Consider the following 21089-nt stretch of genomic DNA (forward strand, 5'->3'; position numbering starts at 1 on the left):
GAGTACTTCTTCCACCACTGAATACAGTACATGTATCATGTATGTCATTTCCCCCTTTGGTCTAACCCATTGCTTCTCAAAGTGGGGTCCGGGACCCCCCAATAGCCTATATACATAGGCTATTTATTTGAAAATAGCAGATCTACAAGCTCACAACACGTCGCTTTGCGACCAACCAACCCACCAACCATGCACAACTTGTCTGTCTGTCAATGCATGTACCCCTAATGGGCTCTCATAACCCCGCCCACTCCTCATGTCATCATCACAGCACACACCACGTGGTTTTGTTATTGCAGGAAGTGAGAGAAAGCAGACAGACATGGCGGACATGCAGTCGTCGCTTCTGACCGAGTCCGCGCTCGGCTGGTCTATCTTCACCTTCGTCCTCTTGGTAAGCGAAAAGAAAGTCGCCTCGTCGTGTCATTTAGTCCACGTCGTTGTCAAAACAGAGACAGTTTAGCGTGTTATAACGGCGCTAATGTGGCTAAGCTAAGCTAAACATAGCCTAATGCACGCAGGGGTTGCCAGATCTGCTTATTATAATTTCCCCGCAAGATTTTATTTGGAAATTGCCGATCTACAAGCTCACTGTGAGCTTGTAGATCTGCTATTTTCAAATAGCTGACGTACATGTTGTTTAAAGTGCTCGTGTGGCCCATAGTCGCTTCTTTTGGGCTGGTTGTCCTAGACCTGGTCGCTTGTTTCTCTCACAGAATCTGGCAACACTGGTTCTGGTGCCAGTTGTTTACGCCATTAAAACAACTAAACAATAAACACGTACCGTGTGTACTTATTAGAGCGTTAAGTCGTCGTCTTGATGGTTGGACACATGTATCCATGCTTAGTGTTCTAGTCTAGACAAGTTAAATAACACCTAAAACGTCATAGTGAGCTGTCACACACACACTGCATGTTGTGACTGTTTGTTTGTTTGGTAAGCTGTTTGTTGACAGTTTCACTTCTCATCGACTGTAAGCTGTAAACACGGGATCATAATAATAGATACAAAAAATAAGTCTGAGCCAGATATCAAACCACTACTTTTTCATGTCAAAGCCCCACATTGATAAATATTTGGCTGCGGACCCCCATCAGAAAATATGTTGTGCCAGGGACCCCCAGAAGCAAAGATTTGTGTTAAAAATGTAAAAAAAAAAAAGAAAAATAGCAGAACTACAAACCCATTGCGCAGCACGAAGTGACACGATATGAGCTTGTAGATCTGCTATTTTTGAATAAGTGTTCTGAAATGATTGTGATGCTATATTAACTACTTTTGCTGGGGACCCCCTGGAACCCCCTCAAGGACCCCGGACCCCACTTTGAGAACCAATGGTCTAGATGAATTAGTGACATTTGCCATTTGCTATACTTTACATTACTTAAGACCATTTTTCAAACATTGCTTTTTTTTTTTTTACATTTTGGACAAAATAGCCATTTTTCACATGGAGGTCCCCAGAGGTCCCTAAGTGCCCACCTATCCTGTATCCGTTACCCCCCTTGGCACCAGTCTACAGTGAGTGTCAGGAAGGCTATGACAGATCATTCATTGTTGTAAAGGGTTTCAAACTGGCACACACCCAACAACCTTTCCTCATCGTGAGGGACACCTACTTATATGAGCTTGTAGATTTGCTATTTTTGAAAAATCGTGAAAATGTGTGCAATCTTCGAATATATATTTTTTTAACTCAAATCTTTACTACTTTACAAAATATTTTACAAATGTGTTTGCTTTACCCATGTAATCTCCTGCCTAAAATTGTCATTAGCGAACGATTCACTATCATGTGATAACTTCAGTGCCAGTTGAACACAAAGGCCCCCTGTTTACCTGCAGTACTACTATGCACTACTAGCTAGCAGTGCTGTCCATTTTTTATTGAAGTAATCATCTCAATGCCTCTTATTTAGATGCAAAGCCTGTGTCCTTTTACCTGGCAAGACACGCAGCTGGAGGCTTAAGTGTGTGGGCCTTTTAATTGATCCTGTCTGTGAATGGCAGCCCCTTGATCTGAAGGGACTAGTGTTAGCAGTGTCCTCACTTGCGTATTGCTTTATGTGACTGGAATATGACCTTGTCGTTTTGAAACTCTTCTTTTTTGCTGCTCTGTCTAATGAGTTTTTATGCCCATTATATGAACAACTTCCCCTGCTCTGATGTCTGTTTAGTATTAACCCGTTGAGACCGGGAACGCATCTGTGTCATTTTAAGATTTCTCTGGCTATTTTAGAAAAATCATGAACATGTGTGCAAATCTTTGAATATTTATATTTTTCAAAGCCAACATTTTTAACTCAAATCTTTGCTTCTGGGGGATTCTACAAATGTCTTCTAAATCTAAAACAGTTTTTTGAAAAAACATATGTTGCTATATCAGTGGTTCTCAATCTGTTTCATGTCAAGGACCCCCAAATTGATATGTATTTGGCCGTGGACCCCCATCCCAATATATTTAGTTCCAGGGACCCCCAGAAGCAAAGATTTGAGTAAAAATAAATTGCTTTAAAAATATATATGTTCAAAGATTTGCAAAAATGTTTACTATTTTTCTAAAATAGCAGATCTACAAGCTCATAGCGCAGCACTCGTGCCTATGAGCTTGTAGATCTGATATATAATATCATGGTTAAAGAGATGCGTTCCCGGTTTCAATGGGTTAACACTGCAGAGGAATACATTATCAAATCCATCAATCAGTAGGAATAATCTTTTAAAATAGCCCCATTACATAATGAGCTCCACAGACATATACATGTAGGAAGATTGATCGGGGCTGCAATTAAAAAGTCAACCTAGCTGTCTTTGATTATTATTATTCTTTCTCATGGCGTTGACGGTTGTTTGAGAGTCTGTTTCAATCATGTGCTGAAATGACTGTCATACCATGACAGTCATGAACCCACACATTTTTTTTACATGCACATAAACGTTCAGATTTCAAATATAAAGTGCTTGCCCCCGAGTCACGGGATGTAACAAGTTGAGCCGGACCGCGATAAGTACCCGTATCTCCCGTATTGTTCAATAAAAAGCATTTTAATCCGATCGGCGGCCATTTTCTGTAATTTTCTATATCGTTTGTAATGTATCAGAGTGCAATACACCTGAAAGCATCGGAGAAAATGTGGAGAAAATTGCCGGCGATCGGATTAAAAAGCTTTTTATTGAACAATACGGAATATTCAGGTACTTAGACCTTTTGCGGCTCAACTTGTTACATCCGTGGCATGGGGGTCAGCACTTTATATTTGAAATCTGAACGTTTATGTAGATGTAGCAGTTGAATGTGCAGTGAATGTAAAAAAAAATGTAAATCAAAAACCAGGAACAAGTGGTTCCATGACGCTTGTGACAGACGAGTGTCATGTGAACCATGGCTAAGTAGCTTGCATAATATTGAAGTAATCTACATTATATGAGTGGTGCAGATGATCAGTTGTTTGAATGTTGGATTTTTAAGCCTTCATTTCAGTTATCCTCCAATTTTATACAATGTACGACTGAATAAAGACGTGACAGATTTCAGTAATACCGTACAATGACTATCGAACTATGTGCAAACAGCGATGTTGGTCATTTTGGCTAAAACGCTCCTCTTCGTCTTTTTAGGTCATCCTCGCCTTCTGCTGGGTCTACATCCGTAAATTTCAAAGTCGACAGGAGAGCGAAGTCGTCTCGACCATCACGGCGATATGCGCGTTGGCAATAGCTCTGATAACGTCGGCACTTCTTCCAGTGGACATCTTCCTGGTGTCTTTCATGAAGAACCCCAATGGCACCTACAAGGTAAAGCGTCGGTTTCTCTCTTCTCTGTCGCCTACCTAACCCTATAAGACCGGGAACGCATCTGTGTCATTTTTAGATTTATTTGGGCTATATTCAAAAATAGCAGATCTACAAGCTCATAGTGCGGCACCGAGTGCCGCACTATGAGCTTGTAGATCTGCTATTTTTTGAAAAATCGTGGAAATTTTGGAAAATCTTTGGATATACATAAACATTTTTTTTAAAGCGAACTTTTGTAATTCAAATCTTTGCTTCTGGGGGGGTCCCTGGAACAAAATATTTTGAAATATGCCAAATACATTTTGGGGGTCCTTGACATGAAAACATTTGAGAACCACTGATATAGAAACATAAGTTTTCCCAAAAACTGTAGGATTTAGAAGACATTTGTAAAATCCCCAGAAGCAAAGATTTAAGTTAATGTTTGCTATAAAAATACATATATATTCAAAGATTTGCAAAAAAACACTTTTTCAAAACATAGCAGATCTACAAGCTCATAGTGCCACGCTACGAGCTTGTATATCTGCTATTTTTGAATAGCCAAAGAAATCTAAAAAATGACACAGATGCGTTCCCGGTCTTAATGGGCTAAGTCGAAACAAACGAAGCCACGGGGAGCCTTCTCGAGAGAGAGCTTGATTTGTTTAGGTTCACATTTTTGTTCCCAAATTGCCTGCACGGTCCTCTGTTTGCCGACTAATCTACAAGCTTGATTGCATTTCTTGTCTTGTAATACCGAATTACATTTTCACAATTGGATTCTCGGTTGCATTATTTACATCAATTTTCAAGCTTGGCAGAGTTGTCACACAGCCCTCATGTGAATGACAGGTACATTTTTTTTGCCGCACTCGGGTTGTAACTAGACTCTGATGTTAACTCATTCAATCCGGGCACGCAGCGCTGTCATTTTAGATTTCTTTGGCTATTTTTTGAAAAATCTTAAATGTTTGAAAATCTTTGAATATACAGTATATATATATATTTTTTTAAGTGAACATTTGTAACTCAAATCTTATTGCTTCTGGGGGATTCTACAAATGTCTTCTAAATCGTAAAAGTTGAAAAAAAAGAAAACTTATGTTCTTATTTATCAGTGGTTCTTAAACTTTTTCATGTCAAGGTCAAGGACCACCCAAAATGATATGTATTTGCCCCGCGGACCCCCATCTGAAAATATTTTCTTCCAGGCACCCCCAGAAGCAAAGATTTGAGTTAAAATGTATATATATATTCAAAGATTTGAACACATTTTCACGTAAAAAAAAAAAAAGAAAAGCCTATGAGCTTGTATATCTGCTATTTTTGAATAGCCCCAAGAAATCTTAAAATGACACAGATGCGTTCCCGGTCTTAATGGGTTAAGTGGCATGTTTTCTTTCATACATACAGTCGTGGCCATCTCATGCATAATAGCTGATCAGAAATCTAATCCCTTTCATAAAGAAAACTCTCCACTTGGTCCGGAGTGATTTGCAATGCTTATTAGACCTGAAATTAGCAGGTTTCTTTTTTTGCTCAAGCTTTGACTAGTGGGAATAGAAATGTGTCCAAGTGATAAGTGATCTGGCTGAGATCAGGTGAGCTCATTCCAGAGCAATAATAGCCATGGGATGTGTAATTAAAGGGAAAAAATGACTTTGGTCGGTATTTTGTAAACTAAGTTATTTAACCCATTAAGACCTGAAACCGATTCTACATGTCTCCTAAATCCCAACAGTATTCTGAAAAACGTATGTTTCTATATCAGTGCTGCTCAAACGTTTTCATGTCAAGGACCCCCACAATTATATGTATTTTGCCACGGACCCCCATCAAAATATTTTGTTCCAGGGACGCAGAAGCAAAGATTTGAGTTAAAAATGTTCTCTTTAAAAATATATATATTCAAAGATTTGCACACATTTTCACGATTTTTCAAAAATAGCAGATCTACAAGCTCGTAGCGCGGCACTCGGTGCCGCGCTATGAGCTTGTAGATCTGCTATTTTTGAATAGCCCAAAGTGTAAAATAATGCTTTTTAGCTCAAATCTAAAAATGACACAGTTCCAGGTCTTAATGGGTTAAAGTCGGTCTTTTGTATATATTTATTCGGTCGTGTTATAAGCTCTCAACATCAGGGCAAATGCAAGTGTTTCTGTCTGTTTCCAGCCAATGTAAACGAATGTAAACCAAGCAAGCGAGCTGAGAGCACTGCTATTCCACACAGCTGCCAATGCCTAAGCCCCCTTTTTATCTCATGGAGTTCTTCACCCACCCAGCCTAGTAGTGCTCGCTGGCAATCATGTAGTTTATATTCCAAAGTCACAGATTCATTTTTTTTTCACGGCATTGGCTCTGTAGGAGGTGAGCCATATAGAAATGGGATTGTGAGTCTGTCTTGTGTTTGTCTGGGGTGCTAATCTGGCAAGCAGTGGTGGAAAAAGTACTCAAATTCTTTACTTAAGTATAAGTACCAATACTGCAATATAGAAATACTCTGTTACAAGTAAAAGTCCAAAATTCCAAATTTACGTGAGTAAAAGTACAAAAGTATTGGTATCAAAATGTACTTAAAGTACCAAAAGTAAAAGTACTAACATGTTTGAAAATAGCAGATCTACAAGCTCACAACGAGCTTGTAGATCTGCTATTTTCAAATAGCCCATGTAAATAGGCTAAATAGGCTAAAAATAGGGCTAAAATGGTTAATGTATGTTTCATAATATCATCATTTATATCTGCAAAGTAACTAGTAACAAAGTAACTAGTAACTATTGCCCAAATATGGGGTCATATGTATAGATACGTCATAATATGACTGTCTGATGTCGACATAGACCAAGGGTCTTCCAAAGTTTTTCAGCCCAAGGACCCCCTAGCTGAGAGAGAGATGAAGCTCTCCCACTATTATTGTATAAAATTGTGTTGCAGATTAAACCTTTTCATAGATTTCATAGATAGCTTCGTAGACTTGTTTGACAGCATTATCACGTTGGATTCATGTCGGTGGGTATTTAACCACTTAAGCCGTCATTACTTAGTAAACTTGACCTTTCTCTCTGTACTTGGTCTGCTCTTTTTCCCCCCCCCTCTAGACCAGACCTCTTTGCCGAAAATAGCCGATCTACAAGCTCACAACGCCTCGCAGCGCGAGGCGTTGTGAGCTTGTAGATCGGCTATTTTTGGCTAAAGTTCTCCTCAGTATAGGGATGCTAGGGTTCAAGGTTAATGTAAAAACCCACAAAGATTTGGCGGACCCCCTGTCGTAACTCTGAGGACCCCCTAGGGGTCCCGGACTCCCTGTTGAAGACCCCTATGATAGACTGTTTGCATGAAATACTGTATGAGATCCACTTGTGAGCCACGATGTCTCACAGTAAAGCTCCTTACACACCGGGGGCCATTTTTTCATGCGAATAATATGTTTTTTTTAAAAAACCTTATAAAGTCAATGCAAGCTTCCACGGAGCGAAAAAGCGTCTTTTATTTATTCGGAACAAGTCCGAATTTATTCGCATAATCGTCGGTGTGTAATGACCTTAAAGGACGACTTCACCACTTTTCAACATATCTTCATATAATACAGTAGGTCCTCACTAGTGCTCATGATAAAATGGTACAATTTTTTTCTAATCAGTCTGTGTCTCAGAGGAGGGCTGTAGACAGTTCAGAAACCCGTCTACCAGTGACATCATCGATGGGGAATCCAAGCTAATAGAAACTGCAGGCTTTGTATTCCTGGAAAGTTGCAATGCAATAATAGATCCCATTGTTCTCGCCTTAATAAAAATCTGAATGAAAAAAAAATCTTTTTGGAAAAAAAAATCATGCCTAACGATGATGTCACTGGTAGACAGGTTTCTGGACTGTCCACAGCCCTCCTATGAGACACAGACCAAGTAGAAAAAAAATGTATCATTTTATCATGAGCATTAGTGAGGACCTATTATATGAAGATACGTTGAAAAGTGGTGAAGTCGTCCTTTAAGGGTTTGTTTTTCACTGCTTGTTGTCAAGCAGTGGTCATGAATATATCTGAGGTAAAGTGGCTAAATCAGACAAAATCACTATGTGTGTGTGTGTGATAAAAAATGTGTATTAATATTGTATTGTTATTAATAACTGCCGGGCCCTTTCTCTTTGAACTCAATTACAGTCTTGGTCTCTCTATTTTCTCACATGTAGGACTGGGCAGAAAACAATGTGACAAGAGCGCAAATTGAAGACACCGTGTTGTATGGATACTACAGTAAGTGCATTTTCATTTGTTTTCGGTCGCTATAACCCATTACAAACAAAGTCAACCACGTTTTAATAAGATCTTTTTTTTTTAAATATAATACAATGCTTTGTGGTGAAACATTATTTGTTCAGTTGCCAGATTTGCGTGGCATTTCTTTAACCCATTAAGACCACAAACACATCTGTGTAATTTTTTTGATTTGAGGAAATAAGTATTATTTTACACGTTGGCTATCCAAAAATAGCAGATCTACAAGCTCGTAGCGCGGCACCGAGTGCCGCGCTACGAGCTTGTAGATCTGCTATTTTTGAAAAATCTTGAAAATATGTGCAAATTAATACATTTATATTATTTTAAAGCGAACATTTTAACTCAAATCTTTGCTTCTGGGGGGTCCCTGGAACAAAATATTTTGAGATGGGGGTCAGCGGCCAAATACATATCATTTTGGGGGTCCTTGACATGAAAAAGTTTGAGCACCACTGATATAGAAACATACGTTTTTCAGAAAACTGTTAGGATTTAGAAGACATAAGTGAGAATCGGCCTCAGGTCTTAATGGGTTAAAAACTGCATTGTAACAGAGCGGGTAAATGTGCTTCATAATATTCAACATACTCCCTCGATGATCCGTTGGGCATTTGATGGTTTATTTCACGTGCAATTGTTGCAAAAACTTTAGAGAAAGGGGCTTACTGTACTTTCCGTTTGGGTAGTAATTGCATTGTGATTAGACCATCGATCACTACTTTGTTCTCCAATAAAAAAGCATTTAGATCACCTCTTCCATTGTAAGTAAGTGGGATTAAGAGGATTCCAGTACTAAGAGGATTTTGGGGCAAAACGTGGCCTTAGATCTTAGGCTGCTGAGCTGTTGGATTAGCATAGACATGGTGAAAGGAGCAGTAAACACAATTTTCCCACTGTGAGCGCAAACACATTAGCCTAAATTGTACAGCAACTAGATAATTTGTTATTATTACTATTTTGTTATTATTACACAAGTACTCTTACCTGTATAATTTAACCCATTAAGGCCTGAAGCCGATTCTACAAATGTCTTCTAAATCCCAACAGTATTCTGAAAAAACTTACCAGTGGTGCTCAAACTTTTTCATGTCAAGGACCCCCAAAATTATATGTATTTGGCCGCACCCCCATCTCAAAATATTTTGTTCCAGGGACCCCCAGAAGCAAAGATTTGAGTTAAAATGTTCGCTTTAAAAATATATATATTCAAAGATTTCCACACGTTTTCACGATTTTTCAGAAATAGCAGATCTACAAGCTCGTAGCGCGGCACTCGGTGCCGCGCTATGAGCTTGTAGATCTGCTATTTTTGAATAGCCAAAGTGTAAAATAATGCTTTTTAGCGTTCCAGGTCTTAATGGGTTAAAGCTTCTGTATCCATGAAAACAATGTACACTAATTGCTTTTGTAAATAGGTTAACTTTATATGGGGAAAAAATAGAGTCATATTGTTGGGTTTAATTGTGTTTGTAGTATTTCTTCTCATTAAGAGGTGACTAATGGTGCCTTTCCACTGTATTATACTGGCACAGCTTGACACGACTCTGCTCAGTTTTTTTCCACACAGGCTGTGAAACAGCCGAAGGCTGATAAATAGACGGGAAGGAAAAGTGACATTTGCGCGGCCTTTTTGATGACCTACAACCTCGCGATAGATGCGTATCGCGATACAGAGGCCACGATACGATATGTATCGCGATTCGCGTTGATTTTGACTCATGACCGTGTCCTAAAAAATGTACTTAGACCACCTATAGGTTCTATTCACAGCAGCTATATTATGAAGACATTCACAGGTGTTACCAATGATACTAATGAAGGCTCTGTTCCATTTAGTGTAGCACAGTGGTTTCCACGACCCCCATAACTCTGAGAGTGTACAAATGGAACCAACATTTGTACACTCTCAGAGTTACACGCCTGTAAGGGGCCATTTGGAAGCCCATGAGGTTCCCTGGATCCCAACTGTAGACCCACTGGTGTTCCCAGTGAGCCAACATGCACAATATCAGCACCCTGACTCTGTTTGACCAGAATGGAACAGAGCCTTCATTAGTATCATTGGTAACACCTGTGAATGTCTTTATAATATGGCTGCTGTGAATGGAGCCTATTGCTGATGTTTTGACCAATATATTGTCCGAAATGTTTTAAGTTTCCAAATCAATTTGAAAAAACTTAGTTGATAACATAACAAGCAAGGAAATAAATACAAATAAAAATAAATAATGTTTTGATGGATAAAAAGATTTAATCCACCAAAAGATTTAATCATTAATAAATGCAAATGAAATATTCTCTTTTTTTACTGCAACTCATGTCAGAGTCTCAGACACACACAAACACACCATAGCTGATGCTTTTTTTTTTGCTTTTGCGTCGCACTGCATTTCCTGCCGTATCGATATGGTAGTCTCTGTTTCGATACGATTATCGGCAACAGGAATCCGATACGATTATTGCCGTATCGATTAATTGAGCACAGCCCTGGTTCAGAGCATTTCTAGGGAAAATCACGTCTTTGCCATAGTCACTGGAGGAAGTGAGGTCCGTGTTAATCTTGTGGGAAAGTGGAGAGATATATTACTGAATGCACATTTTCTGCCACTATTTCCTGTCTCTCGAAGAGTTCGCTAGGCCTTCTTTTCCCTTCCTCATGTTGTACAATGGTGTCTTGTAAACACTCTACTCCACCCTCTATCAGAGCACTCCATGGAGGAACACTATACTACACAACAGATATTTATTATGTTGGACTGTCTTTTATTAATCATAATGCCTGTCACTTCTCAGCCAGAGCTAACCTTCTTGTCAATGTATGTCAATATGTCACTATGTGATCATTTGCATTGTTATTTTGGAGTCTTTGCTCTTTATTTAAGGCATAAACAATTTAGAATGTGAGTGTGAATACACAGCAAAATGCACTCCAGGGTATAGCATCAGAAGACATCAGTTTACCTGGGCATAATTACTAACTGCAGTTACTACACCAGTCTTCTGCTATCAGTTTCTCGGCTTGAGCACCTAACTAGGATACGTTGCTTTTTCACCGCGGTAATACCTATAGTCTCTATGCACAGCAGCCATTTTGGAAAGAAATTGGGCCTCTTCCTTACTTCCTTCACAGGTGTTACCAATGATACTAATGAAGGCTCTGTTCCATTCTGGTCAAACAGAGTCAGGGTGCTGATATTGTGTGGTCCAGGGACCCTCATGGTTCCTTGAGAGGGTGTAACTCTGAGAGTGTACAAATGGAACCAAATGGACCCTCCCGGGTCCATTTGGTTCCATTTGTACACTCTCAGCGTTATGGGGGTCCTTGAAATTAAAAAGTTTGAGAACCACTGTGCTACACTAAATGGAACAGAGCCTTCATTAGTGTCATTGGTAACACCTGCGAAGGAAGCAAGGAAGGGGCCCAATTTCTTTCCAATATGGCTGCTGTGCATAGAGCCTATTCCACAACATCACAGCCGTATTTGTTGGCCGGTTGGCCTGACAACAGGCTGGCCAATCACAGAGCGATCATCCATCCGGGCTATGGGATGTAGTATATCCTCGGTTGGCCTGACAACCAGTCGATGATCGCAGAGCAGTCACCTTTTCCAGGCCCATGTGATGTAGTTTATCCTCCGTTAATCTATCGTTCTGTAACAGCCAGTAGGTTAACTGAGCCAACCAGCCAATCGCAGATCGGTCATCCCTCCAGGCTATGGAATGTAAGTGAGCAATGGAAGTCTGTCGGGCTGGACCGGGTACAGCAGCTTTGTTTAGTTTAGCCACGGTTATCTCTTGCTCTGTGATCACAACAGAACTTAGAGATATAGAGTGTTGGCAAGAAAATGCTACTAAAATATGTTGGTCGTTCGGTAACAGCTGTTGGTTACCCGGTTGAGCGATGCAGTGGGCTGAAGACGTTCGGTTTGGTGGGTCCGCAACGGGGGGCTGGCACTAAGGGTCTCGGGAGCGTTTGCCCATCGGCCCATGTACAGGTCATGTTTTACATGTTGTAATTATTCCCATGAGTGACATGGACAGACTGCAGAGAGAGGGGGGAAACGAGCTGGCCGTGTCAAGGCCCCGGACAGACTGTCCATTGTTTTCCAAGTACACACACACACACACACACACACACACACACACACACACACACACACACACACACACACACACACACACACACACAGCAAGCTGCCAGTGCAGCAGGCTACAGTAGGGAGGGACAGCAATGGGAGCGTGGCCTGAGAGTGGCTGCCATGTTGATACATAATAAATGATTGGGAATAGTCATCTTCCCAAAAAAATCATCCCGTGGGCTGGATTCTGGATTGGGCCAATTTTTGCGGGCCAGTTTGACACCCCCCCCTGCTCTGCACCTAATCTACATGAAAAGTGCCTTGAGATCAGTTGTGGGAAACGTATTCACAGTTTACTTAAGTGAAAGTATCAATACTGCAATGTAGAAATACTGTAAAAGTCCGGAATTCAAAATGTACTTGAGTAAACATACTAAAGTTTTGGTGTCAAAATGTACTTAAATTACCAAAAGTAGAAAGCCGTACTTAAAGTACCAATGAGCTTGTAGATCTGCTATTTTCAAATAGCAGACCCCAAATTGATATGTATATTATTTATGTAGATCCACCGTCTTGCTCCCTCTGGCTTTTGTTTTTTTCATGAACCTGCTTGTTTCTGGCGCACAATCTGGCAACACTGGTTGCTTGTTTTTCTCCAACCTGGCAATCCTGTCTGAGTGGCGAGTCGGTAGTGTTAGAGCCAGTTTGACAACCCCCTGCCCTGCACCTACTCTGCATGAAAAGTGCCTCGAGATAACTTCCAATTGTGATTTGCCGTTGTACGAATACAATTGGCTTGACTTGGCTATACACGAATCCACGGAGCGCTGCCCTGTAGGTGGCGCCGCCATTGCTGCGGTGTCAAACTCAGTCAGCTGCTGCTGCGGTTCTGTCCGTCTGTTCACGTTACTCTTTACCTGCTTGGCTGTTGGAGCAGCCATAAACTACACAGGTTCATCCCGATTTTCTGTACATCTTTGTAAAGTTAGTGTTAGTAAAAGTTAGTAAAAAGCAGGTAAAAGAGTAACGTGAGCAGTCAAGTGACTGCAGCTGACTGACACCGTGCAGCAGCAGCTGATCGAGTCTGACACCGCAGCAATGGCGGCGCCACCTACAGGGCAGCGCTCCGTGGATTCGTGTATACTAAATAATTCATAAACTCTTCCATTTACTATCACTGCGTGTCATTTTGCTTCATTGTAATTCTCTTTCAAATCAAACATCTGGTTAGGCACTCTAACAATCCACCATGGAGCAGATTGGGAGAGAAAAAACACTCTTAATGATAATATCGTCTCTGTTGGGTGGAAACCTTGCATGTCTATTTTATATTTAATCATTATTCTAAAAACGTGTTAAAATAGTGAAAATAGCAGATCCACAAGCTCACAACACATCACATCGCGGCTCGTTGTGAGCTTGTAGATCTGCTATGTTAACTACCTTTGCGCAACATTCTTGTATGTTGAAGTAAGGCATTCATTTGCGAAAAAAAACCCCATAAGAAGTTGAAACATGGAGATGCGAGGTTTCTGCCCGATAGTGACGATTATGTGGAGAGGCATTAGGGAGAGTACACAGTCAAAGCACCCCAAATAACAACCACTCTGACAAACAAACACTCAATACAGACTGACTCTTACCAAACCAACACACATCCACAGATGGAAACAAATGAAAGAGCTGCAGATAAATACAAAATAACTTCCCTTTCAAATTGCACTTCACTTTCACTTTCAACTACATTTATAACCTTTTTTTGAATCAACATAACTTAACAATGTCATGTGATATGCTTCTTAAACTCTTAACAACAATTATTACTGGAACCATACAAAACAATCGCAGATCAACATTTCATATCCATTATAGCAGTGGTTCTCACACTTTTTCGTGCCAAGGGCCCCCACATTGATATGTATTTGGCCGCGGACCCCCACGTGAAAATGTGTTGTGCCACGGACCCCCAGAAGCAAAGATTTGAGTTCAAAATGTTCGCCTTTTAAAAAAAAAGATTAAAAAATGTGCACACATTTCCGAGATTTTTCAAAAATAGCAGATCTGCAAGCTCATAGCTATGAGCTTGTATATCTGCTATTTTTGAATAGCCAAAGTATGAAATATGGATGAAGTGGTCAAAATGATTGCGACGCTTTATTAACACATTTAGCTGGGGACCCCCTGGTACCCCTCCAAGGACCCCTGGGGGTCCCCGGACCCCACTTTGAGAACCAATGCATTATAGAGATTCCCATTGACTTTCTCTCTCTAACCAAATTGGCCACAATTTCCCAAAATTGCCCACTCTAGGTCCAGCCATATCCTGGGTTCTTCTGACCCAGTCAGCCTTGTGTTATACCGTTTGCAAAACGCCAGTCATGTCAAAGACTCTAGTCTAGATGATGAGTTCTGGAAACAGATGCTGGCTTAAACTGCCCGTCAGCAATGCTGTTCCTAGCCGTCTGTTCTCAAGAGAAAAACAAGCTGTCTGCATTCGCAGCCAGCTCAATCAAAACCCCAACCACTTCCCCCATTGGCATAATGGCATCACAAAGATTGCCTTTGACAGACTGTGGGTACCCGTACACACACGGCACACACGTGAGTCCACCACTTAACCCATTAAGACCTGGAACGCATCTGTGTCATTTTTAGATTTCTTTGGCTTTTTTCTTTTCTTTTTTCTTTCTTGTCTGTCTTTCTTTCTTTTTTTTCTTTTCTTGGAATATGTACATATATTTTTTTACATGAAATGCTATTTTTTTCTAAGCAATTTTTTTTACTCAAACCTTTGCTTCGGGGGGGTACCTGGAACAATATATTTTGAGACGGGGGTCCGCGGCCAAATATATAATTTTGGGGTCCTTGACATGAAAAAGTTTGAAAACCGCTGATATTTTGGCAACATACTACGTTTTTTCTTAGGAGTTTTGTTAGGATTTAGAAGACATTTTGTAGAATCCCCAGAAGCAAAGATTTGAGTTTAAAAAAAATTGCTTAAAAAATATATATATTCCAAGATTTGCTAAAAAATATCATGATTTGGAATTGACGGAGATCTCCGTCAATGGCAGGGAATGTGTGATGCATATCACATGACACAGATGCGTTCCAGGTCTTAATGGGTTAAGCAGGGCCACAATATATTGGCCCTCCTGAATGCACAAATATGATTTCATACATAAGATTGATCTCCGTATGTCACCATTGAGACTTTGAATGAGACACATAGCCTTGAAGGGGAAAACTTTGCTTTTCAGGGACTTGGAGAACGAATGAATAATTCAGCAGGCGTAGTCTTGAACGTTATAGAGTTTGTTATCCTATCAGCAATTCAATTTCTCTAATGGCCAAACTGCCTGGGACCCGTGTCCATGGGTTGGTGGTGGTGGAGCAGTTACACTCAAAGGCTTTGTCATGGATCAAAGGAAAAGCTTAACCCGTTGACTCCGGGAACGCATGTCTTGTCATTTTAAGATTTCTTTGGCTATTCAAAAATAGCAGATCTACAAGCTCATAGCGCGGCACTGAGTGCCGCGCTATGAGCTTGTATATCTGCTATTTTAGAAAAATCGTGAGAATTTGTGCAAATCTTTGAATGTTTTTTAAAGCGAACAATTGTAATTGGAATCCCCCAGAAGCAAAGATTTGAGTTACAAATGTTCGCTTAAAAATATATATATACTATAGATTTGCACAACTTTTCACGATTTTTCTAAAATAGCAGATCTACAAGCTCTTAGCGCGGCACTCGGTGCCGCGCTATGAGCTTGTAGATCTGCTATTTTTGAATAGCCAAATAAATCTAAAAATGACAGAGATGTGTTCCCGGATTGAATGCGTTAACAGCAGGTTGCCGTAGTCATTTGTAAGGCCTTTTTTATGACTATATCTCTTATCTGTTAGTGATCTGAAATAGGAAATAGAAATCAACCTAGGAGAGGTTTTCCCACGAAGCATCCCAAATTACAAGGTTCACGCTGTCTGTTTTGCAGACAATGGCATTGATTAAAGAAAAATGTTACCTATGGGTTTACCATGTGCAACTCTAGTAGGTTGAACATGAGTTGGAGGCTTGACAGAGCTTTGGCATCCGCCTAAAGCATGTATTCATGTACCTCCTTCATGTCGTCATAGCTTTGGGAATGCCTCAATGCCTTCAATGCCTCCTTCTCACGCATCGAAGGAGGCATGAGCTCGGCTCTAGGCTCTCCCTAGGCTGGCAGAGAGAGTGTAGCGCCCAGGATTACACTGACAATTGGCGTTGGGTGAAAAAATGGGTTACAAAATCGTTGGATAAAAAAAGTAGATTTTTTTTTAGAAATAATAGCTTTGGGAATGTGTGGTTCATGGTCACAAACCCGTTGCGTTTGTAACCTTTTGGCGGAAAGGCTCAAAGCTCTTAAAATTGGATATAGAACATGCAAAAGGCAACAACACAACTTGTCTTTTATCTTTTACACCAGCATCACGGTGAGATGACTTTTTAATGCTGCAGAAAGGCCAGTCGTGTTGACAAGTGTCTAACACTGTCATAGTTTATTAAAGGACGTGCTACTCAGTTGAACTTGCTCTTTGTTGTGGAAATAACTGAAGCTTGTCTTTGTGTGTGACGGCTCTGCTGTTATGCAAACATCAAGACGGCCCATGTCGTGTGATGATGATAACTTTTTTGTGAGATTTTTGTAAACTACCGCTTATCGACTATCTTTTTATACCTCTCTTTGTTGTTGTATAGTTCATTGGTTCTCAAAGTGGGGTCCGGGGACCCCCAGGGGTCCTTTGGGGGAGGTACCAGGGGGTCCCCAGAAAAATGTGTTAATTTAGCGTCACAATAATTTCGACCTTTTTATATTTTGGCTATTCAAAAATAGCAGATCTACAAGCTCAAGCTCATAGACCCCGCTTGTAGATCTGCTATTTTTGAAAAATTTTGTGCAAACCTTTTGAATGTATATTTTTTTTAAGCGAACATTCGTAACTCAAATCTTTGCTTCTGGAAGTCCCTGGAACAAAATATTTGAGATGGGGGTCCGTGGCCAAATACATTGTCATTTTGGGGGTCCTTGACATGAAAAAGTTTGAGAACCACTGGTATAGATGAACGAATCGATGAACCGCTTACGGCCTATTATTATTATTATTATTAGGGGTGTGCCGATATATCGTCCCGCGATATATCGCGATACGTTTTCACGACGATATGTATCGTTTTGGGGAAAAAAAATATCATTTTTGAAAAAAAAAAAATTTTTTTTTTTTTTTTTTACAATCATAATAATCAGGCATGCAAACGGCCCCGAAGTGAAAAGAGTGACAAAATGTTTTTTTTTCGGGTCAGGTGTCATACTATTTGGATTCAAAACGGCTATTGTAGCTGAAAAGCTACAAGCTTGCATGTCTGAATAATGCAAAAACAGAATTATTTGTTTGCATTTTCTTTTTTTCTCCTCCATATATTTTCATAATAAAAAAAGTGCGTATCGTATCGTATCGAAATCGTATCGAAGTTGTGAGCCAAATATCGTATCGTATCGTTTCGTGAAATTAGTGTATCGGCACACCCCTAATTATTATTATACTTTGTCACACAACAGTGTCGTGCAAAGAATAGTGAAAAAAGCAGATCTACAAGCGTCGGCCTATAATGCCATGCCCAAAATAGGGATGGATTTTAAATGGATGCCCATGCATTTCTGTGTTGCTCTGCTGCAGCTCTGCAGTGGAGGCTTGCTCAATTAACCCCTTAAGACCGGGAACGCATCTGTGTGTCATTTTAAGACATTTTTGCAAATCTTTTTAAAGCGAACATTTGTCATAAAATATATGCAAAAATTTGAGTTACAAATGTTCGCTTTAAAAAGTATATATTGAAAGAATTTGCACACATTTTCAAGATTTTTCAAAAATAGCACATGTACAAGCTCGTAGCGCGGCACCGAGTGCCGCGCTACGAGCTTGTAGATCTGCTATTTTTGAACAGCCAAAGACATCAACAAAAACGACACGACCGCGTTCCCCCCGGTCTTAAAAAGGGTTAATGCTCCGTCGTTCGGCGGAGTCGCACACTGAAAAATAGCAGATCTACAAGCTCGCGTACAACCACACGGCCACATCCAGTGCGTGACGTACTGTATTCTGAGCTTGTGGAACCGGCTATTTCCGGCCATGTGTTCACCATCATATGACACGAGTCCACACGGTAATAAGAGAGGTGTGTGTGTGTGGTTTAGATCTACTGCAGGAACAGCAGCTATACCGCTGACTATTATTCTTATTTCCTGAAATGTGTGCAGCCTATAACGGGCTATAAACCATGGCATGTGTTTTTTTTCATGTAAAAAAAAATGCAGTGACCTTTAAGGTTTTTTCCTTATTCTACCACATGGGCATCACTTTTGTGTTTACCAGTAGGTGGAGACGAAGCTCCACGTTGTCTTACCTTAACACTGAGCCGAGCTCAGCCCCTTCAAATGGAACCTTTATAAAAGTAGAATTACATTTTAACCCATTAAGACCGGGAAAGCATGTTGTCCTTTTTAGATTTCAACCACTTTAAACCATTATTTTATATACTTTGGCTATTCAAAAATAGCAGATATGTACTTGTCGATCTGCTGTTTTTGAATAATCGTGAAAGGTTGTGCAAATATTTGAATATGTATATTTTTTTAAGTGAACATTTTGTCAAATATTTTGTTCCAGGGACCTCCAGAAGTAAAGATTTGAGTTAAAAATGTTGTTTAAAAAAATTAAAGATATTCAAAAATGTGCACAAAATGTAAAAAAAATTAGCAGATCTACAAGCTCGTAGCGCGGCACTCGGTGCCGCGCTACAAGCTTGTAGATCTGCTGTTTTTTTGAATGGCCCAAAGTATAAAATAATGTTTACAGCGATTAAAAGATCTAAAAATGCCACAGTATATATGCGTTCCCGGTCTTAATGGGTTAAAGTAGAATCTGACAGCCCCCCTTGTCCATTTGTGTCTTTACAAAATGGGAATAATTGACGACACAGAGAGATTCCCCTATCTTCTTTTCTACCGATCCATGCCCCCCCCCTCCGTCCCCCGCCCCCCCCCCCCCCAGAACAGATTGATATGTTTTCAGTAGTGATTACACTTAACGAGCAGCATGTGCGTTGCCACAGACTTCTAAAGAGCCTCATTGAAAATCTGCGCCACAGTTTTTTCTCATGACGTCTGAAATAATAATGTGACGGCCTCACACTGCGGTCGACGACGTGTCCGTCTGTGTGCTGATTGTTCGTACTTCACGTGGGCTTAATTAAACCCTGTTGCCGATACGATCAGCGAGTGTCATTTTGAATACCACTCCACTGACACAATTGTAAGACTGTGATTTTTCTTTGGGTTAGACTTTTGCCGTATCTTCGTCCACATTATAGTTATTTCTCAACATTCACGTTCGCATTTTTGCCGTTTTGGCCTGTTCTACACTTAACCCTTTCAATTGGGGAATGCACCTGTGTCATTTTAGATTTCTTTGGCTATTCAAAAATAGCAGATCTACAAGCTCATAGCGAGTGCCCCGCTATGAGCTTGTAGATTTGCTACTTTTGAAAAATCGTGAACATTTTGTACAAATCTTTGAATATATATTTTGTTCCAGGGACCTACAGAAGCAAAGATTTGAGTTACAAATGTTTGCTTTAAAAAAATGTCATGATCTTTCAAAAATAGCAGATCTACAAGCTCATAGCGCAGCACGAAGTGTGCTTTTATAGCTATGAGCTTGTATATCTGCTATTTTTGAATAGCAAGTATAAAATATGTCTAAAATCTAAAATGGCAGAGATGCGTTCCCGGATTAAAGAGTGGTTTTTAAATTGTTTATTTCATGTGATTGTAAATGTGTGTTGATGGTGCTGAGCGGGGTCACGGAATCATGCTGTGAACACCGGGGGTTCACAGTCATGATTTAAGGTTTGGTTTTATTGAGTTTTATAATACATTACACCGTGCACACAGCGTATTACCGGGGCCTATTTTACATTTTAAATGGAGGCATAGCTCTGCGTCGTTTGTCATTTGGATTTTATGACATTTGGCAGTTGTTGATAATGAGAAAGTCTTGATGAATGAGTGCTGGGTGACTCCTACTGTACAGCATGGACATATTCTAGCTAAGAAGGGAAAACGTTCCTCCAATGTGAAAAGTGTAGTTCATGTAAATAAGTAATGTACATTTTTAAACTAAAACCTATTGATATAATGTAATAGTCAGTTGCCTTTAAAGGTTTCATGACGTTCAGTTTTACCACACATTAAAAGTCTTTGTCATGGTCCTTCAAACGTGTATAAAAAGTTTTAACAAAAAAATCCACTCCATTGATCCATGGCAGGTGTTTTTCTCTCACATTTCTAAAGCCTTTTCAACTGCAATGAAAAAAGAAATCTTTGCCTGCGGGTGTCGCTGTTGAGGGATTTTGCCTGTCAATCATCGCCTCTGCTCCCCCCCCCCATCATCACTGCCGAAGGGCCAAGCTCAGATTACTTTTCAGCCTAATTATTCAGAAAACCCCAGACCACAGAAAATCCACTGAATGTTCAAAGTTCAGATTTTCTTGGGTGTAATTGAGGTCATAAAACCCCCCAAAAAACATAAAGAATAAAAAAAGGGAAAATGAATGTCATAGAACCTTTAAGCCAGCCGAGGTTATGGGTGTTGGTAACAGATCGCATGCACTTCCAAACATGGACGTCTTCCGCGTGGTGAAAGCATAGTGTTTCAATCTTCAAGTTCTGTCCATTTTGTACTTTTTTTGGGTGAACCATCAGTACTTCAAAGCAGTGGCGCGTGAGACCCTTAACCCATTAAATCCGGGAACGCATCTGTGTCGCTTTAGATTTCTTTGGGCTATTCAAAAATAGCAGATCTACAAGCTCATAGCGCGGCACTCGGTGCCGCGCTATGAGCTTGTAGATCTGCTAT

The 21089-nt window shown here is 40.2% G+C and overlaps 1 protein-coding gene across 1 annotated transcript in view; it reads left to right on the top strand.

The window, feature by feature from the left end:
* The first annotated feature begins 286 nt into the window (after nt 1-286).
* Nucleotides 287-21089, top strand: part of lmbrd1 (LMBR1 domain containing 1) — a 167346-nt gene continuing 146543 nt past the window's right edge. The window contains exons 1-3 of the mRNA XM_084076736.1: nt 287-394; nt 3620-3796; nt 7968-8031. Coding sequence (XP_083932862.1) covers nt 323-394; nt 3620-3796; nt 7968-8031 — 313 coding nt within the window. The 5' untranslated portion in view covers nt 287-322. The remainder of the gene's footprint in view (nt 395-3619; nt 3797-7967; nt 8032-21089) is intronic.

Source organism: Gymnoscopelus microlampas (assembly GCF_963454915.1).
Source record: "Gymnoscopelus microlampas genome assembly, chromosome: 13".
Lineage (NCBI taxonomy): Eukaryota > Metazoa > Chordata > Actinopteri > Myctophiformes > Myctophidae > Gymnoscopelus > Gymnoscopelus microlampas.